Here is a 21,067-nt window from a genome sequence, read left to right on the forward strand (position 1 = left end):
GGCCCCTTGAACTGCCTTTACTGCCATGGCCCCTTGAACTACCTTTACCGCCATGGCCCCTTGAACTACCTTTACCGCCATGGCCCCCTGAGCTGCCTTTACCGCCATGGCCCCTTGAACTACCTTTACTGCTATGGCCCCTTGAACTACCTTTACCGCCATGGCCCCTTGAACTGCCTTTACCGCCATGGCCCCTTGAACTGCCTTTACCGCCATGGCCCCTTGAACTGCCTTTACCGCCATGGCCTCTTGAACTGCCTTTACCGCCATGGTCCCTTGAACTACCTTTACTGCCATGGCCCCTTGAACTGCCATTACCGCCATGGCCCCTTGAACTGCCTTTACCGCCATGGTCCCTTGAACTGCCTTTACCGCCATGGCCCCTTGAATTACCTTTACCGCCATGGCCCCCTGAGCTGCCTTTACCGCCATGGCTCCTTGAACTACCTTTACTGCCATGGCCCCTTGAACTACCTTTACCACCATGGCCCCTTGAACTGCCTTTACCGCCATGGCCCCTTGATGCCCTGCCCTGCCCATGCCACAGGGTCCAGGTGTGCCTACACCACAGGGTCCATGTCTGGTGCCCTGAGAAAGGGCCTGGCCCACCATCCCTCCCCCAAGTCTGCCCCCCCAAGACTTGTTTTGATGTTTTGATTATGTTCGGGCATCTGGGGCCGCCCATATGGGGGGGGGGGGGGGGGGGGGGGCGTGGGGGGGATTGGGTTTCACAGGGTGTTTGGGTGTTGGGTTCATGTTTTTAGGTTTTCATGTTCACTGTCATGTTTTGTCATACACTTCCTGGTTCGTCTTGTGATACTGCCATGTGCTCCCTTGTCGTGTTGTCATTGATTTATTGGTTAATCATTCTTTACAGGTGTGTCTTTTCTAGTCCTCAGTCTTTGTGTATTTAAGCTCTCATGTTTGCCACAGCCTTGGTCTGTTATTGAATGCGATTGTATATGTACCTGCTTGTTGGTGAAGGTTTATGTTTAGATTCATGCCAAGCCTTTCGTTTAATGTTTTGGATTTTAGTTTGATATAATAAAGACTTGGGTTCATCAACCTCACCTCTCAGTGAGGATCATTACACATACTTGCAACATCAAAAATAATTTTATAATGCATTATAAATGAAGTCTTTAAGTATAATGTTACAATAAGCAAGGCATTTAAAATCCAAAGATCAACCATGTCGCATTGTAAAGGATCATCAACAGACTCATTCTAGGCGGGGACTAATGTAAAGATATTAGATACCAGCTGTGTCTAATGTGTATGTAAAAATTGGATGGTCAAAATATCAGACTTGTGCATTAAACCTCGCAATTGAAATGCAACTATAGACTGATAAACTCATGATTAATTACCTGGTAAGATTTTGGTGGTTCCTGAGGTGATTTCTGAAAGAAAGAACACAAATATAAACACCATTAAAACCTCATGAATGCGAGTGCAGCTTTCTTTTAAGTTTATGTATTAAAACAGGAAATTAGAACAGGCATATAACAAAAAGAATAAACATAAATACAACTGAATAATGCACTGCTAGAGGAGTTTTAAGGAGAAGGGACTACTCAAGAGAGCATTTAATTGGACAATAAGTTGTACATTGAGTCATGTATAAAGAGTATAGTATTTTTGGTTCCTTTTCTTAGAAGAGAAAGACTGCACATTTAAAATGTGTATTTCAGCTAAATGTTTGTCTCCTCTCTTACACTTTTTTTTAGCGGAAGGATGGCATTTAATTAATGACTGCAAAAAAAGTAGCATATCAATGCATATATTTGTGGCTATATTACTGATTCATTCGAGCACTCAAATGTTTTATTACTTGATGTGGACAAGTGGCTCAAATACGCTCAGATCACTTTGTCTCCTGTTTCTGCTCTTCCCGCTCTTCCCTAGATTTCTCAGTCAAACTCTCATGCTAATAAAAGACTGATTGCTTCTGGCAGGGAATTGGTGTCTGGGGCTGGATCTAATGGAGAAATCTGAATCCAGGCAGTTTTTTGAGCCTGTAAGTTACAACTTCAAACCATGACTCCAGACTTTGTAGAGCTCCAGGCAAAGTCACGCCAAACTACCTGAGCGCCAGGAATTGTGGTAGCTAGAGCAAGATGTAAACAAAGGATGGCTCACCATACGGGGCTTATGCTCACAATAATTTCTATCACCAAAGGTGCTTATTTCTTGCTTATTTGAGGGAAACGGAGGAGAAAAATGCCGCATAAGGCTAAAGAAGCTGTTATACCTTTTATTTTATGTTATTTGTAGATTTGGAAATGTATTTGGTATCAATTTATTCTTGCAGTCAATGGACTAAAAAACTAGCTAACGCTAGAAAAGCTGCTGTTAAATAACGTTAGAGCAATACCTTATTTTAATAAATGATTTGGTTTTTAATGTACAACTTCCATTAAACACTGCCTCAGTAGGGGCTGCCATTGTTGTATCGTGGGCTATTTGACGTCAGAGCTCGTAACTGGGAGAACATCGATCTAGTACAAGTTTATGGGTGGGAAGTAAAGGGTTTGACTGCCATTTCAGTGTACTTTTATGGGCTGAAATGATTATGGATTGCAGATTATGGATTGCCTGGAACGCGGCATAATATATCTGATATTTCTGACGTGACGATGCATTGAATCTAACCAAGCTGCAACCTCCCCCAGCTTCTCTTGAAGCTAATACTGCAATTCAATAACTGGGGGCTAGGGACAGGCTCCAAAAGAGAGCAGAATCTCACTGAGCCCCATGTTAAAATGCCCAAATTTACAGCAGAAAAAAAAACATGTTTACAGCTTGGTACAAATTATGGTTATGGTGATAATTTTGCTTTTCATGACAACTGTGAGGGGATGAACTAACTTGTTTACATTATATAAAGCCTTAAAGTTCAGCATAATTCATTAATTGAGTGACAGGTGGATAACCGTTTGTCTGCTGTCATCACATCACCTCTGCTCCACCCACATCCCGCCTCTTTGCCCACTGTCAGTTATACGAGATTGGCGCACAATGACGTGCTGCCAAGTTGGCAACGCCCAGCTCAACCTTACTTTAAACTTCGAAACTGCTCTTCAGAATCCTATGGGTGACGTCACGGACACTACGTCCATATTTTTTTTTACAGTCTACGTATGGATCTAACATACAAAGGTCTATATTTACCTGAAGCCTTTGTTGATGTTGTTTGAGTTGTTGTTGTAGCAGCTGTTTGATTTGTTGTTGGTACAGCTGTTATAGCAATTGATGTCTGAGTTGTTGGTTGAGCTGTTGTAGCAGTTGATATTTGAGTTGTTGGTTCAGGTGTTGTTGTAGTAGTTGATATTTGAGTTGTTGGTTCAGCTGTTGTTGTAGCAGTTGATATTTGAGTTGTTGGTTCAGCTGTTGTTGTAGCAGTTGATGTTTGAGTTGTTGTTGGTTCAGCTGTTGTTGTAGCAGTTGATATTTGAGTTGTTGGTTCAGGTGTTGTTGTAGCAGTTGATGTTTGAGTTGTTGTTGGTTCAGGTGTTGTTGTAGCAGTTGATATTTGAGTTGTTGGTTCAGGTGTTGTTGTAGCAGTTGATATTTGAGTTGTTGGTTCAGGTGTTGTTGTAGTAGTTGATATTTGAGTTGTTGGTTCAGCTGTTGTTGTAGCAGTTGATATTTGAGTTGTTGGTTCAGGTGTTGTTGTAGCAGTTGATGTTTGAGTTGTTGTTGGTTCAGTTGTTGTTGTAGCAGTTGATATTTGAGTTGTTGGTTCAGGTGTTGTTGTAGCAGTTGATGTTTGAGTTGTTGTTGGTTCAGGTGTTGTTGTAGCAGTTGATATTTGAGTTGTTGGTTCAGGTGTTGTTGTAGTAGTTGATATTTGAGTTGTTGGTTCAGCTGTTGTTGTAGCAGTTGATATTTGAGTTGTTGGTTCAGCTGTTGTTGTAGCAGTTGATATTTGAGTTGTTGGTTCAGCTGTTGTAGTAGTAGTTGATGTTTGAGTTGTTGGCTCAGTTGTTGTTGTGTCAGTTGATGTTTGAGTTGTTGTAGTTGGCTCAGTTGTTGTTGGGTCAGTTAATGTTTGAGTTGTAGTTGGTTCAGTTGTTGATTGTGCCCAGGCTGTTAAACAGAAGGAGATGATTAAAACATTAAATTGTAAATTTATAGTTTCTTTTGCCACATTAAGACTGATAATCAAAAAAATCTTACTCAGTGCCAGGAGTGATATGAGCAGCAGCAGAAGCTGTGAAACCCGAGAAAATCGCATGATGAGGAAGTCAGAGATAAAACCAGCACGCAGGAGTCCTTCTTCTGTAATCTGTAATCTAATAAAATGTATTATTCTCACTAAAATGTTAATCTTAAATAATAGAAATGATAATATCATAATCGGTTGGAAAAAACGGACACTTTATATTAGACATCTGTAAAGGGTTAGTTCACCCCCACATTAAAATGATGTCGTTAATGACTCATCCTAATGCCCTTCCACACCCTTAAGACAGGCGGTATACTGTCCCTTTCCAGAAAGGCAATAAAAACATAATCAAAGTTTTCAATATGTGACATCAGTTGGTTAGTTGTCAGCATTGGTAATGCACTTTTAAGTCACTGTGGTTATTTTTGGCGTTTAGGACATCTGCGACATGCACACTTATGCACCATAAAAAAAAAAAAAATAGCAATACCAAAATACAAACAATGTAAGATAGCTTGAATACAGCGTGTATCTCCCTCAGACTGTAAAACGAAGCTCGGGCGCACAAGATACTGTAACACGTCAGCAGCGACACTGCAGAGTCGCGAATGCAGATTGAAAACAAACCCGGAAGAGAAGACAATGCTGAATAAAGCTGAATAAATTATAACTAACCAACTGATGTCACATATGGATACGTTAATGATGTTTTTATTACCTTTCTGGAAAGGGACAGTGCACCGTATGTACATTCAATGGAGGAACAGAAAAGATCTCTGACTAAATATAAACTGTATAAATAACTGTGTTCCGAAGATGAATGAGGTCTTACGGGTGTGGAACGACATTAGAGTTATTAATGACATAATTTAAATTTTTGGGTGAACTAACCCTTTAACAACAGATTACTTATATTTTTACGACATTACATATTATTATTATTATCATAACAATGCATTACTAATAAATAACATTGAATATTTATTGAACACACTGCTGTTTTATACAATAATAAACACATTAAGCTACTTGATTAGCTAATTGCTTTAAATTAATGTATTATATTTTTAGAAAATTATAATATCATAATTTAATATTAGAGTTAATTTCATTACACAAATAAGGACAAATTGTGAGAGAGTACAGCTTATGGAGTGTAACATTAAATTGAAAGATTGGACTTACCCTTCTTCTAAGCTGCTCTTGCGCCTTCTGTGTGTTAGCAGGAAGTATCGCTGCTTTTAAACACGTTCTGTCACTGTTTATGGGGAAACAAGAAAATATGTTTTGTTGAAACACAGCCAGCAATTCATTAAAGAATGAAAAAACAAACGTGATGGAAGAGTTTCTACTATGATTAAATTTTTTCCATCACAATTCTCCACTTTGTATCACTCATTGATAAATCACAAAATTCAATTTTTTAAATAGCTATATAGATAATAGTAAAAAGCAAATCCAAGTTATCACATCTTATGCTTTTCTCTCTTGAATCTGTAAAAAGAAAGTAAGAAAATATTTAGGAGTATACACAAGGAGCGCCGGCAGAAATTTTGTACCCCATGACAAAAAAATATAATTTGGCCCCTTCTGCACAGCTGTTGTGGATATTGATATAAAGAGTATATTTATATATATTTTAAAATATGCCATATACCAATAAATGACACTACCACTACAGAACATTGACCCAAATTACCTTGTTGTGTATTACCACCACTTGATTACATACATTAGACATTATAGATTTGTGTTTGTGTGCGTGTGCGTGTGTGTGTGTGTGCGCGTGCAAGCTATTTAAATATGTTGCTCTTCATGATGGGAAAAATAAAATCTGTATCTATAGATGTCATTTAAAGACCAAAATTCAGTCTAAATGATGCATCGAACTGAATTTTGATATCGTCTGTAACTTACATGTAGGTAGAGGTAAGCTACATATTGTTTCTAAATGCATCTAGTACTGCAGACAGAAGGTTGTTTTGTTATGTCATAATAGTCATTATGTGAGAAAATAATTTCTTTGATTTCTGTCAAATATTCCATTTTCTTTTTTTGCTGGTAAAAAGCACGAGAGACAGAGAACCCCACACAGACTCCCTGGAATGATGCAAGTCATTAACACAATGTTGCTCACCTTCTTTACTGGGACAGGGAGGGGTGCAGTTATGGGGAGACTGGGGTGCTGCTGACGCATCTGTTGTCAAGTCTGCTAAAAGGGCCATGGGCAATGATTTAATATGAACATTTACATTTAATCATTTAGCAGACGCTTTTATCCAAAGCGACTTCCAAAAAGGGGAGAGCAATAGAAGCAACGAAACAAACAAGGCCAACAACCTGTAAGAGCTGTAAGAAGTCTCAGTTAATCGAGCACAGTACACACACATTTTTTTGTTGTTGTTGTTGGGACAAACACAATTTAATTGGATAGTTAAGTGCTAGTCTTTATTGGTCAGGTGCAAGTGGAAAAGATGTGTCTTAAGATGTTTTTTAAAAATGGCTACAGACTCGGCAGCTCAAATTGAGATCGGCAGGTCATTCCACCAGGTGGGAACGGTCCAGGAAAATTTTCGTGAGAGCGATTTCATGCCCCTTTGGGATGGAACCACGAGGCGCGGTTCACTCGCAGAACGCAAGCTTCTGGAGGGTGTGTAAGTCTGAACAGGTGAGTTTAGGTATATTGGTACAGAGTCAGTGGTTGCTTTGTAGATGAGCACCAGTGCCTTGAATTTGATGCGATCAGCCATTGGCAACCAGTGCAGTCTGATGAAGAGAGGCGTGACGTGTGCTCCATTCGGCTCATTAAAGACCACTCTCACCGCTGCATTCTGGATCAGCTGCAAGGGTTTGATAGTGCATGCCGGAAGCCCAGCCAGAAGAGCATTACAGTAGTCTAGACTGAGAGAACAAGAGCTTGTTGTGCAGACTGTTCTGATAGGAAGGGTCTAATCTATCTAATGTTGTATAAAGCAAATCTGCAGGACCGGGCTGTTGCAGTAATGTGGTCAGTGAAGTTTAACTGGTCATCAATCACAACTCCAAGGTTCCTGGCTGTCCTGGATGGAGTTATGGTTGATGAACCAAGCTGAATGGAGAAATTTTGATGAAGAACATCTTGCTAAACATTAATTTGAATACCTTGCCCCTTTAGTGAATATCTTGCTAAACATTTCCCTGCACTGATTAAATGTAGGCTAACACTAGCCTGCAGCTAGCTAGCTTATTTCACTATGGGCAACAGGTTAATACCGCTCACAGACTAAAGGCTACCCACCTTTCTTGGTGAAAAACTGGTTACACCCTTTTTTGAAAACCAGATTTTCTACTACCAAGCAACATAGTGTTCTCTGTGTTAAGGTGACTAGATTTCTGAAATGGAAACCAGGAACATTTCCTATTTGAGTGGTACAAAATATCAAAATCGAATTTGTTATTATCTATGAATAAAAAAAACAAAAAACAGGGACCATTATGTTTGTGAATGAATAACCACTGTAATTAACAAGCACTGTAAATAACAATATTACCATGACTTAACAAAAACACATCAGAAAAATAAAACATGATAAATAAAACTATTTAACAAATATTTTAACATTTTTTAATTGTATTTAATAATTTAATTTTCACAAAAGTATTTATTGCAAGTGTAATTGTTAAGGTTTTTTGTAGATGTGGGGTGGTAATCACTGCTTTGTGACTGCTGTATTAGTTCAAGCTCTTTCTTCAGAAGCTTGTCCATCTTGACGGCAACTGTTGCTGCAGTCAGTTCCATTCTTCGTATGGTTGGAGACTTTAAGGGCGCAACTCTTGCCTTTGCCATAATCAGGGTGGATTGAGCTTCACCGCTCGCAGTGAGTAACAGTAGGTAACTTGTTGTTCCGTATGCGTCTTCACTAGCATCAGCGAAATGATGTAACTGTGCAAAGACGGGGGCACCAAACTGCTTTGACTTAACACATCTGCCAATTCCGAAAGTCTCAAGCTGTTGCAAACCAGACATCCACTTTTTACAACTCTTAATGACATTATAAGTCAGATCTTCATCCCAGCTATACTTCTGCCGGCATAAGTCTTGCAGGATTCTTTTGGCAGGCAGTGCCACTGGAGCAAGGAAACCTTGATCCAACGGATCAAAATGGAACAGATGAGGGAAAGCAGGACTCTTCTCATGTATGGTCGAACTTTGAGGTTGATTTTGAACTTGAACTGATCCGTTTTGGCACACCAATGAACTCCCAATGCTCTCTCCATTGGTGAGTTAAACTCTGAAAACCCTGGGCCCTTTCCCCTTCAGGAATGGAGTTGAGCAGTCTTCGACTGTTACTCGACCATTTCGTTAGTCGAAATCCACCTCTGGCCAACATGCTCCTCAAGTCAGCGCAAAGGCTGATTGCTGTCTTCATCCGTAACTGACTTAAGGCAATCGTCTACATAAAAAATGTTCTGCACTGTTTTGGCAGCTTCTGGAGCAAATTCATCCTCAAAATCTGTAGCACATTTCTGAAGTGCAAAGGTTGCAACACTTGGTGAAGACGTCGCACCGAAAATGTGGATCAACATCTTGTGTTCAAAAAGTGCCTGCTCGCAGTTTCCCTCGGGCCACCAAAGAAACCTGAAGAAATCTGTGTCTTCATTGCTGACTCTGACTTAGCCGGTGGAACATAGCCTCTACCCCAGCCATGACCACAGTCTCTTGTCGGAACCTTAAGAGGACCTACACCAGCGAGCTTGTTAGGTCTGATCCCTGCAGAAGCTGTTGGTTAAGTGATGTTCCTTGAAAGCTCACTCCACAATCAAAAACAAAACGCAGTTTTTGCTTAACTGGATGTCTAACTCCGTGATGAGGCAGATACCATGTGTGTCCCTTTGTAGGCTGACTCTCTTGAGAATCTTCCCTAAAATTGTAGGTTTTCACTGAATGAAGCCCTAGCTTAACGCTTTGTCCACTCTCTTCGTCCGAATCCACATTAATAAATCCACAGAACCACTTGTGTGAAAATGTATCTTTTTACTCGGTTAGCAACAAAACCATAATCACAAGAATATTACAAAAAATAAAATGATTAATTAACGAGAGAGAGAAAAGGTCAAAAAACTGTGAGTCTCCACTCTCTCCTTGCCTGACTCAGATCACAGATAACTTTTTTCCTTTGTCCTCAACATTCTCGCGAGAGTCTTAAAGGTACATGCGTTTAAAGGTAAAAAACTCCAAAACGGCCCTATATTCCTCAAATATCACTAATGTATTATAAATGCACTCTAAATTATACACACACATTTTAGATGATTATACAATTAACTCCTTGCATTACTGTAAATATTAACTGCATCAACCTAATGTAAATATCCCTTTCAATTTCCTCCACATAAAATGAATCAGGTAAATTACTATTTAACTATGTAAAATAAAAATAATGTATTAATTGCATTTAGGCTTCTACACTCTAAAAAATGCTGGGTTAAAAACAACCCAAGTTTGGTTGAAACTGCACCGACCCATCAATTGGGTTGTTTTAACCCAATGGTTGAGTTGTTTTAACCCAGTGGTTGGGTTAAATGTTGCTTAAGACAACCCAATTGCTGGGTAAGAACAACTCAACCATTGGGTTAAAACAACCCAATTGTTGGGTCGGTGCAGTTTCAACCCAACTTGGGTTGTTTTTAACCCAGCATTTTTTAGAGTGTAAATAACCGTTTCGGCATGTTCTCGACACAAACACACAGGTAAATGTCCTCAAATGCACAATAAAATAAACAAATTTTAAGTAAGCTTTGAAAATGGGGGGAGAAAAAGCATAATTTGTAGTTGACGTCAATGCTTGATTTCCAAACTATAAGGTATTTTGTCATAAAATAATTTCTCACTTTTAGAGGCAATTCAGATTGTGAACATAAACATGCACTCTTTCTCAAAAACCATAAACAAAACTGAAAAATTGTTCAATAAATATATTTTTTTAAACAGTATGTCCATGAGCATAGTCCATATAACATATTTTGATATGGATGAGCAATGTTTCTGGTAAATGGGAGTTGTAGACAAAGAACAGGTTTAATTGCATTGTGTACATGCTACAGACATGTTTGATCAGTTTAACCTCCTCACACATGTTTATCTGATAACACAAAGCATGATAGGACAAAGAAAAAAGAAAGAATGATTATTATTCAAGCTAAAATATTTTTGAACATAAATTATACATTTTTGTTACATTATCTAATTTTTCCATATTCACATTGTCATTGTTTGTCACATTTCATTACATATGGATGGATATGGTAAAGACATGATTTATGTTATAAATACTGTGTGTGAGAATAAGAAGTTGAAGGAAGAGAAAATATATAGGTTCCTTTAACTTCATGACATTCTTCTCTGTATCAGCTTTAAATCTTCAAGGTCACCATTTTAAATGTTTTAAGTCTCTTCCATGTATTACGGCTGTGTCTTTTTGACTTTTCTGAACTTTATCTTAAAGGAACTTGACACTCCATAATTGACCAGCTCTTGTTTGATCTAAAAACAAAGATAGACATATAGATCAAAATGTACTTTATTTCCATTGTACTCTATTGTATTATTGGTTAAATCTGTTAGAAATAAAGAAATAAAGACACCACTATCAGATATAAAGTCAGAGATATATGAATAAATAATTAAGAAATAAAGAAATAAAGACACCACTATCAGATATACAGTCAGAGATATATGAATATATTTAAAAAAATGTTTTTACTCTGAGGCAGAAATGTCTTCCATACAACAGCGTTTGAGTGAAAAGTGCGACTTACTTGCTGCAGAACAACCTCAGTGTTTCCAGTCTGAGTCAGGTCTAAAAATGACCTAAGTTTCATTTGAACTCCTAACACATTTTCTAAAAGGAAACACACACACATAATAAGACGTAATAACACACACACACACAACATATATACTGTATATAAATATACACACACTGTCACATGTCTGTCTGTTGCCACCGGCATCCCTCATTAGTTTAGTTTAGTCCTGCTGTGTTAATTGGTCATCATCTGTATCACCTGTCCCCCTCGTTATCATCATCTTCTGTGTGTGTATTTAGTTCCTCTGTGTTCACTCTCCCTGCATCTCAATCAGCTCCCTAGTTCACTAGTCAGGGCACTGATTAGGACATAAGTCAATGGGCTGACTCCCTGATCAGTTCCCTGACTACTGAACTAGGGAGCTGATTGAGACGCACCTTCTATCTTTGTCCGTCACCCGGCCAGATACAAGTCTATGTTAACCAGTGTGTGAGTAATCTATTAAAGTGTTGTTTACTAAAGTCCTGTTCCTTCTTCATCTTCATCTTTGTGAGTTATGATCACCACTGGTGCGTAAGAGATCGAGGGACCAAACAAACTAAAGCAAACAAAAAGGTTGATGTTCCGTAGGAGTTTTAATTTGTTTCGTTTTCGTGTTCAGTGTTTTGTTTTCTGTTTTTTCCCCTGCGTGCACCATGGACCATCCAGCGGTCAGGCTCATGTGCCTGGAGCAGGAAGAAAGCTCCCTCGAGAGACATTTAGAACTCTTCTTGGATCTCACCCATCAGACCACCTTCCCAGACTACTGCCTGTACTCGTTCCTGTTTGTGGGTCTCAACACCGCCACTCGAGCACAGTTGTCCGGGAAGGGTCTTTGAGAGAGCTTTTCATCATATGTGGAGTGGGTGCTGGCATCCTGCAACTCACCGTTGACTGTCGTGGATGCTGCCCCACTCCTGATCCAGGACCCAGCCCAGTACCACCTCGCTGCGAGGAATGGCAGGACGTGCCCACCACAGACGGTGAGAAGACCTCGGCAGCGATGTCAGAGCCGGACATCTAATCCGATGCCTGAGGGGAATCCATCTGACCAGGTGTGCGAGCCGACTGACCCTTCCATCGCCGAGGGAGTCCTCGTGGAGTTCGAGGGAATGGAGACGAGCACCGCCCACCCTCCCGCCACTGAGAGTGAGTACGGTTGGAACATTATGGACAGTTTGTTTTCGTGCGGAGAGACCAATGTTCTGTGCCCCCTCATCTCATCTGAACCTTATTCATCAGTCTTGTTAACCCCACTCATCCTCCCTCTCCCACCACCTCTCCAAACTGCCATCTACAGCCATTGTCCTGTCACCAGTATCTGTTGTCTTTAGTCTCCTCTTCAGTCTTCAGCCACTCTTACAGACCAGTCATCATTTCCTCCAATCAGTCCCTCATCTTCACCTCAGCCTACTCTCAGTGGCACGGTTACCCTCGGATCCGCTGGGAGTCACCGATCCCTGAAAGGTTGAAGCCTGTGGCTCCGCCTACAGCCTCCGGGGGCTCTGCTCCACCTCGACCTGTCATCCTGGCTCCTACGCCCTCCCTCCTTCCTCCCTCGGCTCTAGCAAGGACCATCGGCCATTTGGCATTGCAGGGCTCCCTCGGTACGTCGGCTCCACCTGGGTCCCACCTTCCACTCCTCCCTGGACTCTTGTTCCTTGTTGTCTTTTCTGTCTGTCTGTTTACAGGTCCTGTTTCTGCGCCCTCCTCCGGCGCCCCCGCCCTCCCTCCTCAGAGGTTCCCGTTATGGTGCGAGGACGCGCCTTTTCGGAGGGGGCGTACTGTCACATGTCTGTCTGTTGCCACCGTCATCCCTCATTAGTTTAGTTTAGTCCTGCTGTGTTAGTCATCTGTATCACCTGACCCCCTTGTTATGTTCATCTTCTGTGTGTGCATTTAGTTCCTCTGTGTTCACTCTGTCTTTGTCCGTCTGTAGACCCTTCTTTATACCCGCCCAGATACAAGTCTATGTTAACCAGTGTGTGAGTAATCTATTAAAGTGCTGTTTACTAAAATCCTGTTCCTAGTCCTTCATCTTCTTGAGTTGTGATCACCACTGGTGCGTGACACACACACACACACTATATATATATATATATATATATATATATATATATATATGGATTTCCACAAGGTTTAGGAGCATGTTTATGGCACTTTTCTTCTAGAAGCGCATTTGTGAAGTCAGACACTGTTGTTGGAGGAGTAGGCCTGGCTCGCAATCTAAGCTCGACTTCATCCCAAAAGTGCTTTATCAGGTTGGGATCAGGACTCTGTGTAGGCCAGTCACATTCCTCCACACCAAACTCTCTCATCTGTCTTTATGGACCCTGCTTTGTGCACTGGTGCGCTGTCATGTTGGAACAGGAAGGGGCTGTCCCCAAACTGTTCCCACAAAGTTTGAATAACGAAGCATGAAATTGTCCAAAATATCTTGGTATGCTGAAGACTTAGAGTTCTTTCAGTGAATAAGGGGTCAAGCCCAACCCAGCACTGCATGTTTTTTTGTCTCCCTTATCTAACACACCTGATTCAACTCATGGGCTCCTTATTAGAGACTGCAAGACCTAAAGTGGATGTGTCTAAGGCCCTGTCCACACGAACATGGGTATTTTCAAAACCGCAGCTTTTTCTACGCAGTTTGGCTGTTCGTCCACACGCAAACGCTGTATCCGGTTACTGAAACCAGACTTTTTTTAAAACTCCGGCCAGGGTGAAGATTTTTAGAAACTCCAGTTACAGCATTGTCGTGTAGATGGTGAAACTGGAGATTTCGGCTTTTTAAGTCGAAATGCGCACCGTTCTCTCCTTTGTTTGATGTCAGATTTTCCATGTCCATTTCCATGTCCTTTTGATTTACGTGAGTCGAGTCTATGCGGTGCATGGACTCTACTAAAAGCGCTAATCACATGTAGCTATAGCCTACAGATACATGTTCAGTTATTTCATTTTATTGCAGAACAAAGGTGCCAGAATGCAATAATACAAAATAGTAAAGCAAGTGTGTGAAGCTATTACAGTCCAGTTCGGCCCTGCACCTTTGTATATACAGTTACCTGTCACTGAGTCCAAAGTAAAGGAACTTGTAGAAGGGTTTCACTTGAGCCCATGGCATCCCTCAGTCAGTGCAATGTGCATCGGTGCCATGGATGGGACCCATGTGGAAATCAGGCAGCCAATCATACCGTAGTTTTGAGTTCTCATGTGGACAGATTTTTCTTTAAAACCGTGCTTGTGTGGACGCGATTGTTTTTTAAAACGGAGGAGGTAAAACTCTAGTAATAAAAATACTCGAGTACATGTGGACGATACCTAATATGGGAGACATACAAAATGTGCAGGGCTGGGGGTCCTCAAGGACAGGTTTGAAAACCACTGCTCTAGAGTACGGTGGCGGCTGCTTTACTCCACTGCATTCAACGCTTTGAATTGCACTTGTTGATGTAAGGCTTGGATGAGATGCTCAGCCATGGAAACCCATTCCATGAAGCTCTCTACACACTGTTCTTGAGATAATCTGAAGGCCACAGGAAGTTTGAAGGTCTGTAGATATTGACTTCTGCACACCGCGACCCTCAGCATGCGCTGACCCCACTCTGTGATTTTACATGGCCTACCACCTCATGGCAGCGTTGCTGTTGTTCCCAATTGCTTCCACTCTGTTATAATACCACTAAAAGTTGACCGTGGAATATTTAGTTGTGAGTAAATTTCACGAATGGACTTATTGCACAGGTGGCAACCCATCACAGTCACATGCTTGAATTCACTGAGCTCCTGAGAGCGACCCATTCTTCCACAAAATAATGTTTGTAGAACCGTCTGCATGCCAATGTGCTTGATTTTATACACCTATGGCCATGGAAGTTATTGGAACACATGGATTCAATGATTTGGAGGAGTGTCTCAAAACTTTGGGCAGTATAGTGTATATAAAAACTGACAATAATAACAAGACAAGACATAATTTTGATGAAAGTCCTACCTGTTCCATTGTTCACAAGAAAGGCCCAACGACCCGGAACATTCACGTTACTCGTGCTCTTGAGATTTGGGATGGAGCTGCCATTATTTGCATAATGAATGACATAGTAGTCAGTGGAGTTTATTGTGTCATATCCAGCCTATTTAAATACATACAGTTTTTAATACATACAGAGTTAGTATAGAATATTATTTCAGTCCTGTGAGGTTTGTTTACCTGCACTGGAAGAGATATCACAGCACAGTCACCATAATTTATCAGAATGAAAGAAAAATCACCGCCTGAAATTAAAACCACTTGAAAGGTGATTGCCTGAAAAGAAAATAAACAACGTCATGTTTCGTAGTCTACACATTATGTGACTTTGTACCTGAAAAAAGAAAAACTATTTGCTAAGTGAAGATTAAATACATTTAGATCCCATGTCTGAGCATAGTTCCATGTTGCAACAAAGACCCAAGAAGCAGTGAAGCCCCTCTGAGGGAAATACTGGTTTATATCCTGAGAGGCGCGAGTGAGCACACTTCCATTAGTGTACTGACGATATGAGTATTTGCCAAATCCAAAGGCACTGAGGTTAGTCCAGAGCGGAGCAATGTAATCTTCAGCTCCATGTGTGGGAAAGCGGTAAGGTTCAGCTTCTGGCAAAGGTTGGTTGAATGTAATGAGTCCGTTATTATTAACCTGAAATAAGTGAAATCAGTTAAAAATCAACCAGTAAAATATGAGCTGGCTTATCACAGCATTTGCATTCATATTAGCAATGGAACTGAAGTCTCACGTATGTCTTGTTGTACTTGCGACCAAAGAACGTAAATGGAGTGGAGAAGGCAACATAACTGTAGGTGTCACCCCCATTTTCAAGAATTTCAGTGTCTCCTGCCACTGAACCAAATGGATAGAATATCGCTGGTGCTGCGGAGAAAATGAACACAAAAAATACAAATGAAGCAGAATCTCACAATTATGGCAATTCTGACGTGAATGCACTATTAATTCAAATGTCAGTAAATACCTGTCCATGCAGTTGTTGTTGAATTGGCTATTAAAGAAAAATAGTATTTAATTTTTAAAACACTTGTGAGTACATTGAATACACATTGTATAGTCACATGATGAGTCATCTATTAGTCGAAGCATTAATACTTGTTGTGGCTGTGGTGGTTGCTGTGGTGGATGCTGAAAGAATGAACCATACAAATAACATTAAATACTTCACAATCACACTTGAAGAGGGCAGTTTTCTGTCCTGTGTTGATGTATTTTTTATGGAAACAGGAAGTTGTGGTGGAAGCATTTCAGTGTAATTTAAAGGTCTTTAATTACCTGTCTGTGGTGATGTTGTAGGTACTATTGTAGTGTCTGTTAAAAAAGAACATAAAATTATAAAACACTTCTATACAATACATTAAAATGTTGTATGGACTTATGATATTTGACTTGCTGAACTGAACTCAACATATTCTCACTCTTCAGGTGCCCCGTTCTTTAGAAATAAACACAAGCCCGGATGTATGAACTTATTCAAACACATTTAAATACCTCATGACCTCACCTTTTCTTTATTCCAATTTAATCATGCACTGATACATGAATTTGCATGATTATGGAGTTGATAGGCAGAGAAGTATTAGATTGTTAGATAGGAATACTGTTTCAATGAAAGGGTGAACATGGTCTGCAACAATGCTTAGGAAGGTGGTACGTGTCAAAGTAACATCCACATGAATGGCAGGATCCAAGGTTTCCCAGCAAAACATTGCCCAAAGCATCACACTGCCTCTGCCGCCTTGCCTTCTTCCCATAGTGCATCCTGGTGCCATGTGTTCCCCTGGTAAGTGACGCACACGCACCCGGCCATCCATGTGATGTAAAAGAAAACATGATTCATCAGACCAGACCACCTTCTTCCATTGCTCTGTGTTCCAGTTCTGATGCTCACGTGCCCACTGTTGGTGCTTTCAGTGGTGATGGTGGTCATAAATGGATGGACATGGTCAGAAACAATGCTCAGGTAGGCCGTGGCATTTAAACGATGCCCAATTGGCAGTAAGGGGCCTAAAGTGTGCCAAGAAAACATCCCCCACACCATTACACCACCACCACCAGCCTGCACAGTGCTAACAAGGCATGATCGATCCATGTTCTCATTCTGTTTACGCCAAATTCTGACTCTACCATCATTCCTACCATTCCTATCTAATATGATTTATGACTTGCAGGGTTGGCAGAATAATAATTATACACTGTTTAATAATAGGCCAGAGGAGAAATGGCACCCCGACTGAGTCTGGTTTCTCCCAAGGTTTATTTTTCTCCATCATGCCCTGATGGAGTTTTGGTTCCTTGCCACTGTCACGTTTGGCTTGGCTTGCTAAGTTGGGGACACTAAAATTATGATCCAAGTTATTCTAAACTAAATATACAAATTAAATGTATTAATTAGGTAATATTTAGTTCTATAAAATATCCAAATCAAACTAGCCAAATCAAATTTTGTTGCAATATTGACCTGTTTAACACTGTGAAGCTGCTTTGAAACAATCGTCATTGTAAAAGCGCTATATAAATAAAGTTGATTGATTGATTGATTTAATCAACAGAAATCGAGACTCATCAGACCAGGCAACATTTTTCCAGTCTTCAACTGTACAATTTTGGTGAGCTTGTGCAAATTGTAGCCTCTTTTTCCTATTAGTAGTGGAGATGAGTGGTACCCGTTGGGGTCTTCTGCTGTTGTAGCCCATCCTCCTCAAGGTTGTGTGTGTTGTGGCTTCACAAATGCTTTGCTGCATACCTCGGTTGTAACGAGTGGTTATTTCAGTCAAAGTTGCTCTTCTATCAGCTTGAATCAGTCGGCTCATTCTCCTCTGACCTCTAGTATCAATAAAGGCATTTTCTCCCACAGGACTGCCGCATACTGGATGTTTTTCCCTTTTCACACCATTCTCAACCTAGAAATGGTTGTGTGTGAAAATCCAGTAACTGAGCAGATTGTGAAATACTCAGATCGGCCGTCAGGCACCAACAACCATGCCACGCTCAAAATTGCTTAAATCACCTTTCTTTCCCATTCTGACATTCAGTTTGGAGTTCAGGAGATTGTCTTGACCAGGACCACAGCCCTAAATTGAAGCAACTGCCATGTGATTCGTTGATTAGATAATTGCATTCATGAGAAATTGAACAGGTGTTCCTAATAATCTTTTAGCTGAGTATATATATATATATATAAACATACATTATGCATTATATCCAATGCCTGCAGAGGGTCACCAACAACTTGGTCATATTTGTTATACTTTACAGCATGATAAAATCCGTGTTTAATATCAGCAAAACAACATTTAACAATGTGTCCACCTTATTTTTTTTATATTTGGCCACTTGTTTACAATATAAATACTACACAGCAAGGGTTTAAACATTTATTTTGAAGTCATGATTAACAAAAATTCCCATATTTAGAAGCCTATTGATGTATTAACCTGTGTTGGCGTTTAGGTTTATGACTTACCTTACAAATCTGGCAAATTGACGCATGTTGTGTTCCCAGAGGAATGTTACAAGCAACTCAAACTCACAGTTTATGCAGAGATGGAGTTTGTTAACTGAGCTGCAGAGACAGCTCCATGCATGTAAATGATAACAGTGCAAAACGTCACTACGAAATGCAAGACTTATTTAACGTTATCGGAAACCCAAGCATATGCAGTTTGTGCGGAGCAGTATTTACTCTGAGATGCTGGAAGAAACACGCAACCTGCACACATGTAAATAACCTACAGCGCATGTAATTATTTAAATGTATCAAAGAATTTGTGATAGCACTATGGTTATGATTTTTAAATGGTTTAAATATATTGTGCAGCCTTATAAAACAGGCTAATGGATTCTTTTCCCTGGAATGCGGAACTTAATTGCCGGTTAATCGACACGGGTAAATTGCAATCAGGGATTTTGTTCAGTGCCAAGACAGTTTACAATTCCAGATGATGTTTTTCAGCCACGTCCATAATAAAGAGTATGTATGGTCCCCCAATATAGCCTACATACAGTTAGGGTGAAATTAAATGACATATTGCCAATTGCTCATTCATTACCTGTGTGACTTGGAAAAAGCTTGTTTTGCTTGTTTTCCGTTTCCCTTTGAAATTCCAAACCACCAAAAGGTGAAGGCATGTTTGCCCACAAACATAGCTTTTTAATGTCATATTATGAAGTAGACGTACCTGTATGTGCTTGTGCTAAAACTGTAATCTTTATTTATTTATTATACATTTATTTAGATAAGCAATTGCACATACCCATAGACACTGATTTTCAACCTCTACCCTATGAATTGTATAAATACATACAAAATATTTATTTTACAAAAAAGTTTTGCTTGCTACTGCTGAGTTTTAGTCGCATACAATAGTTCATAAACCGAATCATGTCCTCATAAACTGTAAGTAAACACACACAAATGTTGACAGGCCACTAAATACAGTACATACCACAGAGACGGACGTCCTGCTGTTGCTGTTTCTCCTATTCAATTTATTTCAGCCTCCAGATCTGATTCTGGATCATATATGTATTAGCTGAATCTGATCGATAGCCGTTTATTAGGGTAACGTTTTCTTCTCCACGCTTGAGGACGTCACCGCTTTGTGCGCACTCGTCATTCTTTAGCTCCGCCCACATGATACGCCTCCAGGCGCTCGTTTTTTTCTGGAAAGACTCGGTACAGCATATATTTCTTAAAAATTAAAGACTTTTCAGAGATATGAAGGATGCACTACTACTCTATAGGTACACAAGATTGACTGAAACTGAGTGTTTCACCCAACGACCCGGTTTAAAAAGCCAATTCATAGGTTCCTGACGTCATCATGCAATGATGTCACTATGCATTTCTTGTATGTTTTTTAATACATTTCTCTGTGTCATGTTATATCAATGGAACATTCAAATCAAGTAATAATCTGTATCAATGCATACTGAAACAATCAAATAGTTATTTGCGTGACAATAATCTGCATGCACAATAAATTACAGTAAAACGTATAGTTTTTGCATGTTTTAATAAAATGTTTTTTAATAACAGTAGTCATCATAATAAGCATATTCCCAGTAGTCTACGTGCCTCAGACTTGCGTTGTCCACTATCAACCTCGCCTCGGAAATCCTCTGACACTTCGACAGATGTTCTAACCGCCTAAATCGGTTCTTTTTCAGTCGGACTGTGCTACTTCAGCTTTTGCGTCTTGCGTTATCATCGCGGAACTAAAGTTTGATTCAGTTCGATTCAGTTTGATTAGTGAACTTGCTCGACCGGTTACTTGCTGAGAAGCAGCTCAAAAGAACGATTCGTTCAACAACCTTACATCACTACATCATGCCACCTCAGCACCAACCAATTCCCGTCTTTTTACCCATTGTAAATTATCCAGAAGTGACGTGTGATGGCGTGCTGCAAAGATGGCAACGGCCAGCTCGACCCTACTTTATGCTTCAGAACTGAATTCAGAATCCTATGGGTGACGTCATGGACACTATATGTCCATTTTTTTTACAATCTATGGATCTAACAAATACAAAGGTCTATATTTACCTGTAGCCTGGGTTGATGTTTGAGTTGTTGTTGGTTCAGCTGTTGTTGTAGCAGTTGATGTTTGAGTTGTTGTTGGTTCAGCTGTTGTTGTAGCAGTTGATGTTTGAGTTGTTGTTGGTTCAGGTGTGGTTGTAGCAGTTGATGTTTGAGTTGTTGTTGGTTCAGGTGTGGTTGTAGCAGTTGATGTTTGAGTTGTTGTTGGTTCAGGTGTGGTTGTAGCAGTTGATGTTTGAGTTGTTGTTGGTTCAGGTGTTGTTGTAGCAGTTGATGTTTGAGTTGTTGTTGGTTCAGGTGTGGTTGTAGCAGTTGATGTTTGAGTTGTTGTTGGTTCAGGTGTTGTTGTAGCAGTTGATGTTTGAGTTGTAGTTGGTTCAGTTGTTGTGTCAGTTGATGTTTGAGTTGTTGTTGTTGTTGGTTCAGCTGTTGTTGTGGCAGTTGATGTTTGAGTTGTTGGTTCAGTTGACGTAGCAGTTGATGTTTG

At 40.2% G+C, this 21,067-nt stretch overlaps 2 protein-coding genes across 2 annotated transcripts in view; both read right to left on the reverse strand.

Moving 5' to 3' along the window:
* LOC137055348 (mucin-2-like) overlaps positions 1-21,067 on the reverse strand; it is a 30,617-nt gene that overhangs the window by 6,512 nt on the left and 3,038 nt on the right. Inside the window, exons 4-5 of the mRNA XM_067429073.1 lie at positions 3,175-3,277; positions 1,371-1,403 (exon numbers count right to left, since the gene is read on the reverse strand). Of these exons, the coding sequence (XP_067285174.1) occupies positions 1,371-1,403; positions 3,175-3,277 (136 nt within the window). The remainder of the gene's footprint in view (positions 1-1,370; positions 1,404-3,174; positions 3,278-21,067) is intronic.
* Positions 9,868-21,058, reverse strand: LOC137055352 (integumentary mucin A.1-like; the record flags this gene model as incomplete). Its single annotated transcript, XM_067429080.1, has 9 exons — positions 9,868-10,694; positions 10,970-11,052; positions 14,988-15,126; positions 15,204-15,671; positions 15,769-15,902; positions 16,003-16,029; positions 16,134-16,166; positions 16,314-16,349; positions 20,587-21,058. Coding segments are annotated over 6 exons (1,032 nt in total), but the record flags the coding sequence as incomplete, so codon positions are not given.

This window comes from Pseudorasbora parva, chromosome 21 (assembly GCF_024679245.1).
Source record: "Pseudorasbora parva isolate DD20220531a chromosome 21, ASM2467924v1, whole genome shotgun sequence".
NCBI classification, from domain to species: Eukaryota; Metazoa; Chordata; class Actinopteri; order Cypriniformes; family Gobionidae; genus Pseudorasbora; species Pseudorasbora parva.